Source organism: Atta colombica, unplaced genomic scaffold (assembly GCF_001594045.1).
Source record: "Atta colombica isolate Treedump-2 unplaced genomic scaffold, Acol1.0 scaffold108, whole genome shotgun sequence".
Classification (NCBI taxonomy): domain Eukaryota; kingdom Metazoa; phylum Arthropoda; class Insecta; order Hymenoptera; family Formicidae; genus Atta; species Atta colombica.
Window position 1 is genome coordinate 20,450 of NW_017259193.1, and position 8,286 is coordinate 28,735.

The following is an 8,286-nucleotide window of genomic DNA, read 5'->3' on the forward strand; positions in this document are numbered from 1 at the left end:
TGTGTGCACCTTTAATTATATTTTTTAGAAAAGATGTTAATAAATAAAGTAAAAATAAATAAAATATTAAAGTTATCATACAAATAAATATTTTTTTAATAAACTGTTTTTTAATAAACTGTTTTTTATTCTTTGTCAGAATGATTAGAACGTTAGAATGTTAAATTGTTATTTTTTATAGAACATTTGCTATTCTTATTTATGGGAGTATTTTATATTTATATAAAGTACTTATATAAAGGCCAAGACTGTTGCATAAACTTGCAAGGAAATGTAAAATAACAGACAAAGAAATCAGATTATGATTAAATATTTAACATTAATAAATTCGATTACTGTCTAGTACATATTGTGATTCAAGATCACAACGTCGTCATCTTTAAAGAAAATATGTAAATAGATATATAATATAAACGTGGTTTAATTCACTTATGTATACATCTTCTTGAAAAATTTTTTTGGAAACTTTTTTGAAATTTTGTATATTTTTTCATTATTTGTTTATGTAGATTTCTTCCACTAATAATTTTCACGACCAGGTAGAGATGAATGATGTAGTGGCGGACTTGAAAAATGAGATTCAGGCAAAAAACGACAAGATCTCGCAGTGCGAAATGCAGCTAGTTTGCATGGAGCGGGAAGTCGGTAATCTGACTAACATGCTGAAAAGTAGTCTGAATAATTTCGACGAGTCTAAGATAGCGTATGAAGGCGTTTGCGATTACACCAAGTGCGAGCACGATACTTGCTTAGACATGCAGAGCGCGTTGTCTGCTTTAAAATCGTTCATAGCCGAGTTGGAGGAGTGTAAACTAGAACGACGTAATCGTCTGCGAGAGATAGATAACTTAAAGGCTTATGTGACATGTTACAGCCAAGAGACCGTCAACGAAATTACAAACACAGATTTTGATACCGGACACGAATTGATTCAGCCGGCTGCAGGTATATCTCGAGACACAGATCTTTTCATCTTGCCAGGTTGCTATTCCAATAATCCGACGCCGTATTCACGTCAAGTCAATCTGCGCTATTACAGTTCGGATCAGTGATTTTTAAGAAAGAAAGAATTATTTCTTATTCTTCGTATTAGTTGCTCCGATACAATAATACACGATTCAATTCTTGAGATATCATAACTTTAAAAATCCGTTCTTTAATTTCTCTCCCATTAAAAGTATGAAAGTTTTACTAATTAATTCTATCAATTGAATATGTATATATAAGAAAAAAATATTTAGATAAATATGTCTTTTAGTGTTCTATTGTGCGCTTTAAACAAAATTTATTTGCTATTTCTTGAAAAACTTTTTTAAATTTTATATTTTTTCTGTTTATGTATTTATGTAAACTTCTGTTATTTATATAGAATTCTTCTACTAATAATTTTGTCTCAAATTTTGTATTCTTTATTAAATAAGCAAATAAGTAATATAGTAACGATATTACATTGTGTGGAAAAAATAATTAATTGCATATTAATAGATAATCTGATGCAGATTTGAGTTTATCAAGTTTATAATATTACAGAAGATATTTCCACATCGAGTAATGGTGGCTGTCATTCATCTAAAGAACTAGTTAACGTTCAAATTCAGTCAGATGACATTGATACTACAACAACATGTTCGGAAGAATTGGAAAAAGTAGAGTTGAACGAAATAATTTCATATCGAGACTCCACAGTGTCTCCTGATAAAGATATCGATCGCGCTCTCGCAATGCATATCAAACGTTCTATCGATAAGATGCATAAAATATCTGCGGCTCTTCAAGGTATTATTATTACATCTAAAGTACATCTCAGGTATAATTTTTTTAAGAAGACTACTTTTGCCGCGCTGGTCTTTTAGGAGATTTTTAGGTACTTTTTTTTTTCAAGGAAAAAAAGATAAATATTTTTTAAAGTAATTTTTTGTTCTTTATTTTATTATTTATTATTTATTATTATTTATTGTTTTAAATAGATTTGTTACTGTTTTTAGAAAAAGATTTGAATAATTAACAAATTTATTTGATTTTTACACATGTACATAGTGCGTACAATTTATCTGCAATCATGATTTCAAATCTCTCTGGGCTAAAAGATAAAACATGTCATTTTAATCAGAATAATCATAGATATCTTTGAAATTAGAATTATTTATTCCATTCAATAAACAAATAATTGAGTTGTTTATAACAAAAAACTCGATATTCTTTTTCTCTCGAAAAAATATAAAAAATTAATCTTATCAAAACAGTTCCAATTCTGACAAAATAGCCGAAAAAATTTTGATTAAATTAACGTCTTATTTATAATAGGAGTTTCCACAGATACTTTTTATAATGAAGCTATACATTACGCCAGTTAATATTTTCAAATTTGAATCTTGATTCATTGTTAAATGCTAATGACTGACAGGAGTTATACAGTACCCGGCTGCTTCTCGCCCTTATGAAATAAACTGCAATGTTTACAAAATGTTGATATTCAAATGAATCTAGACATGGAAAGATAATCCACAAAACGCAGTTCTTTATGATGTCTCATTTTTTAAATTTCAGTTTACTGAGAGTCCTAAACTATGATCGTAGATGAACCTTGCATACGATAGGTAGAATCAAATAAATCTTATTTATATTTTTCAATTATAAAAGAAATTGGAAAAAATAAGGGCACTAAGAGTCAGGCGCAAAAGATATTGTGCAAATAATACATGTACGCTTACATGTTTGAATGATATTTGTTGGAAAGTAGATTCCACTCGGGTACAGCTTTTTCGACTTGCATGTGTTATTTCCCATTGCCTTTCTATTCATATTTGTGACTTCTTCTTTAATAAACAAGGGAAATCTTCATCTTTTCTTCTTGCGTGAAAGGAGAATTGATTCAAAGTGTTGCTGGCTGTTGTCGAAACAGAGGAAAGAATTACTAAATAATAATATTAAAAATATCAGACCTATTTGCTATTATCAAAGGACAGGTCCGCTGTTGATGTTGATCTCGGGCGTCGGTGATTAGACACCTTGTGCTTTTCGACTTGTGTCTTACCATTCCGAGTTCGAGTTTTACGGCGTCCCACATAAGGTCGATTTGTTCCAAAAGATACTATCTGATTATTTGATTGCTTCAGGATAAGCCAATATATTTTAGCCTTCGCAGGGAGGGAGCTGATCAAATTGAAAGCTTGGCACCCTGCCTCGGGGCTAGGCCCGGAATCGGGTTGCTATGAAGCTACAGCGATTCCTGTGAAGCGTCTCCGGGGAGCGTACCGGCGGCACCCGAAGTGCTGGCTGACAAGTCGCGCGTGTAAGCGCAAAACTGGGAGTAGCCTACGAAGATCCGACCGAGATCGAGATCGGTATTGCAGGGACTGAACAATTGCCCACGTCTAGTTATGGATAGAATTCGCGGGGTAGTGGTTGATAGCTACTTGCTGATTAGGGGCTTCTGGCTTCGACAGGTGAGCTGCGTTACATGCTCAGGAATCAGTCTACATAGCTGGTAGAGTGTGGATAATTTCTCGCTCCAATGAGTGAGTTGCTTGCTGGGATCTACATTCCGCGAGCACACTGGGAGTCTTGACGCGTTGTGATGTGATGTATTTCGATCCCACGCCCATGGGCCGTGTGAGTTAAGCTTAATTAACAGGTATCGCATGTTAAATACTTTCTCTCTTCTGTCGATGTCATTGTAGGGATAGAGTGGTAGAAGGTAGTATTAGGTTGTATCCTAATGTGCAAAATCCAACTGTTGAAACAGAGAGATACAGATTGATCCTCAGCCCTTTCTTCCACTGATTCCTTCTCCTTCATTTACCTCACAAAGGAATGGCTAGTTCGTGAATCTGTCAACCGTTTCCATACCTCCAAATATACAGAACTTTTTACAATTGGAAAATAACTTTGCCTTGCCTTTAAATTACAGATTAAATTTAATGGTCGATCGATCTTTTTAAGCGTATTAAAAGCAATATTTACAAATTGTCTATTGATGAAAGGATCTCGATCTCAATCCACTCACTATATTAAATAATTTAATTCCCTGCATTGTACAGAGATAGAAGTTTGTTTACAGCTAGCGAAAGACACTAGGATTTTTTTAAAGTATATGAATGACAGGATTATTTTTACTCGTGCGGATAAGGGTAATATGACGATGATATTGGATAGACAGGTGTATATTTCCAAAGTAAATGAGATGCTTCAGGATGTGAATACTTATGAAGTCATTGAAAAGGATCCAACAAGGAGGATTGTAATGAGCTTATGCGCTTTATTGATACTGATTAGTTGGAAGGAAAAAAAGTATATCTAATCCACATATAGAATTCCACATATAGAAGTTTGATATGTAATGATGAGATACCTCCGAGAGCTTTCGCTCTACCGAAGATATACAAGCAGAATTGACCCTTTCGTATAATAGTTTCTTCGATAAATAGCCCTTTGTATTTGTTGGCAATATTTCTTCATAATATTATCACTAAAATAAGGCGGATAGTCATATCAAAAATAATTTTAAACTTGTTAAGGAATTTGTTGGTAGATGGTTGAGTGATGAATTTTAGTTAATATCACTGATGTTGTTAGTTGTTCTCTTCACTAACGTTCCCATTAACTATGCGATCGACTGTATCAAAGACCATTGGCGATTTATTTCTAGAAATTGTTGTTTACTTGAGGAGGAATTCAAAGCGGTTCAGTTTGTTTTAGATTTTACTTTCTTTGTTTTTGAGTGTTATATATAAGCATTAATGTTATGTATTGGCAGAATTATGGTTCTCCTATGAGTTATCTTTCGTCTTGCGGATTTAGTCTATGCGAAAGTTAGAAAATAGAGCTTTGTTCTTGAGTCGGTTTCCGTTGCCCTTTTATGTTGACGATAATCATGACAGCGCCTGATTCTTCGATTAGTTCCAATCTTGATATTTTTAATTCTCAGCATCCAAAACTTCAGTTCATTATGGAAGTAGGAGGGGTGATTGAATTTTTTGGATGTTACAGTGATTATGGATAATGAGTTGATAGAGTTCGATTGATGCCATAAGCCGACCTTTTCAGGTAGATATTTGAACTTTTGGCACCCGATTTCTCAAAAAATAGGTACAATCGCGGGATTAGTTGATAGGGTGATTTTGCTTTCGAATCCTAAATTTCACTTTGATAATTTGTGATTTATAATTAAAATATTGTTAAAGAATTATTACCCATTGAACTTTATATTTGAGAATATTAGTAACCGTTTGAAGAACCTTATTATGGTTAGTAATAGGAAGAATGTCATTAATGATAATAGCATTGATATAGTTCACTGTTCCTTTTATTTGTGGTATTACTGAGAAGTTTGATAAATTGATAAATAGTGATCATATTTTATAGTATCAATAAATTACGAGAATTTATTAGGGTACATAAGGACTTCTTATCGTGACAAGAAGTCAAATGTTATTTATAAGATTTCGTGTAAGAGTTGCGACGTGAGTTATGTGGGACAGACGTGTAGACAACTGAAGTCAAGAATCACGGAACATAAGAACCATATCCGATGGAACATATCTTCTCTAATAATGTTATAACGGAGCATCGGTTACAAGAAAGCCATGATTTCGATTGGGACAACGTTACAATATTGAATGAGGAATTTCACTACAGGAAGAAATTGATGATTTTGGAGATGATATTTATCAAGAAATAGACTCAATTTGCAGACTGATATGAAAGGGCTTCCCAAGGCCTATCTCCCGATTATAGATAAGTTATAAAAGTCGAGTTGTTGTCTTAGTCAGTGTCGTTCTTACACAGTTTTTCTGGCGTTGAATTTCGATTACTTTCCAACTTTCATTTTCTTGGAATTGATTAATGTTTTAATGTTACATTTTTTTCATTTGTAATCTCGAATAATACTAGCTACAAAACTAAAAGTGATTCACTGTGTCTGATACTGGCCAACAGATCAAGAACCGGTTTTTGATTTATTCATAGTTTGCGATGTGATCATGGTGAGCGTTCTTATTTTCGAGATAATTAATTATAATCTTAAAGTTTTTTGATAAATTAGTTTTTCATAGTCTCTATTTTGATATTTCCAATATTTCTTTATTTTCGTTCATTTTTCTTTTTCTTTCACTCTTTTTGGATTTAATTCTAGCATTTAAATTCTCGATGTAGAGGCGCTCACCATAACAGGACTTTCACAATTTATATATGTTAGTTTGTGTTGTCTCTGAGGAAGGCTCAAAAGCTGAGCCGAAACAAGCGCGTTTAGTAGAATGAAGAAGTTTTACGCTTTATACTACATTATTTGCGCGACGTCTTCTGCACCTGATTCCTAGTGCTCTTATTCTTTCCAATTTTTTTTTTATTTATAAGGAATCTTTGTTAGTTTGATTTGTTATACAGATCAATTATTTATACTTTTTATAAGGAAAATTAATAAATTTATTTTAAAACAATAATGAATGAACATAAATGAAATATATAATAGAAGATAAAAAGAAATAAAAAAAAAATATTTACCAACTTTTGCAAAAAAATACCTAAAAACTTCCTAAGAAAATAGTGACAATAAGAAAATCCCTGAAAAAAAAGAGAGAGACACATGATGAGAGAAATAATTGATAATAATCTAAGATGGTAAACATTTATTAAGGTGCTGGAGATCATCACATACAAATCGTTAAAGAGTACACGAGGCAACAGCAGGAGCTGCAAAAGAAGGATCTTGAGATTACGGAATTAAAGCAAAAAGTGGCGGAGCACATACGAAGGGGCGAGGGCGACTGCGCAATTCAGGAGCAGTTGAGAAAAAAGATGTTGGAGAAAGAAAAGGTGTTAGAGGCTATAATAAGTAAAAGGGATTCGAAGATCGAAAGGCTGAACGGACACCTTACTGCGTTGGAGAATGACAATTTTTCTTATCGTGCGGAATGCGATGCGTTAAAAGTCGAAAATACCGATCTCGTCGATGCGAAAAGTTTACTTTCGGAGGAGAACAACGCGCTGAATGAAGAGCTGAAAGCACAAAGGGACCAGATACGTAAGTTAACTCAACAGATAGACGAATTGAGCCAGACTATCGATATCTTAAAGGAAGAAACGAAAAATGTTGAGTGCATGAAAAAGAAGTTAGTAACTTCATTATTATTTTTATCTTTATCAATATTCGATCCATCATCTTTAAGTCGATTTATCGATCCAACAGATTGATTGATCTGGAAATGAAGAATAACGATCTTACAAATAAGCTTATAGAAGCGAACGAAATTATTTCTAAAAATACTGAGATCATAACGGAGCTAGAATGTAAGGATGAGAAAAACAGGGTGGCTTTGACTCACGAGAGCATTAAATACGACGAGATGTTGACGCAGAAGCACAGCGATATCGTGAAATTGCGAGACGAGAATCAATCGTTGCATGATCTGTTAAGAAATGCCGAAGTTAAACTCGCTCAGAGTAATGACATAATCTTATTGTTGAGGCAAGAGAGCGACAATGTGGCGGCGATAAATGTCCTGCGGGCGAGTCTGTCGGACTTGGATGTGGATAACGTGGAGAGATTGTTGGAGAAATTGGACTATCTAAAGGGTGAAATAGCGAATTACCGGAGTTCCACCGCAAGCGTCGAAAACAAACTGCAAGCGTTATCGTACGGAAATGAGAAATTGCAGGCAGACACAGAGACAGTAAGAAGTACTAATGATCAGTTGTTGTATCCTCATGAAAACGCAGTAAAGTTATCTCTAAAGGACGCACTATACACGATTCCTAAAAAACTTTGTGAGACACTTCTGCGTCTTCGAAAAGAAATTAAGGAATGTGATAATGAGACCGAAAACGCATCTGAATATTGTCTAAATAAAAAGATTCTCGAAATAAAAGATGAGATAGAAAAGCAACAGATAAAAGTATATGCTGATAAGGTACACGTAAATGAGCTTATTAAATTTCATTGCTCATTAAAATTTTTTAAACTTTTTTTCCAAAATGTTTATTATAAATGTCTCAGTATTGCAATTGGACTAACGCTCCCAGTTTTCCTTAGTCTTGTCAACAAGAGGAGGATACATTAGATCCGGTCGTTGGAGAAGTAAATTGTAATTCTGAAAATACTGTGCACAAGTTAAGAGTCGAAGGACAATACGAGGAAAAATTGAAAGAAATTCAAAAGTTGATGGATGATGTAAAACTTAGAGAGCGGGAAATAAAAAGCCTTCAAGAGTATATTACCCATTTGTTGCAGGAGAAAAATGATTTGCAAACTAAAGTTAAAGTATATAAATTTATAATAATATATAATAT

General features: G+C 33.4%; 1 protein-coding gene across 1 annotated transcript in view; it reads left to right on the forward strand.

The window, feature by feature from the left end:
• Nucleotides 1–8,286, forward strand: part of LOC108693177 (paramyosin-like) — a 24,908-nt gene that overhangs the window by 5,371 nt on the left and 11,251 nt on the right. The window contains exons 9-13 of the mRNA XM_018201991.1: nucleotides 510–945; nucleotides 1,531–1,776; nucleotides 6,635–7,109; nucleotides 7,187–7,913; nucleotides 8,030–8,257. Of these exons, the coding sequence (XP_018057480.1) occupies nucleotides 510–945; nucleotides 1,531–1,776; nucleotides 6,635–7,109; nucleotides 7,187–7,913; nucleotides 8,030–8,257 (2,112 nt within the window). The remainder of the gene's footprint in view (nucleotides 1–509; nucleotides 946–1,530; nucleotides 1,777–6,634; nucleotides 7,110–7,186; nucleotides 7,914–8,029; nucleotides 8,258–8,286) is intronic.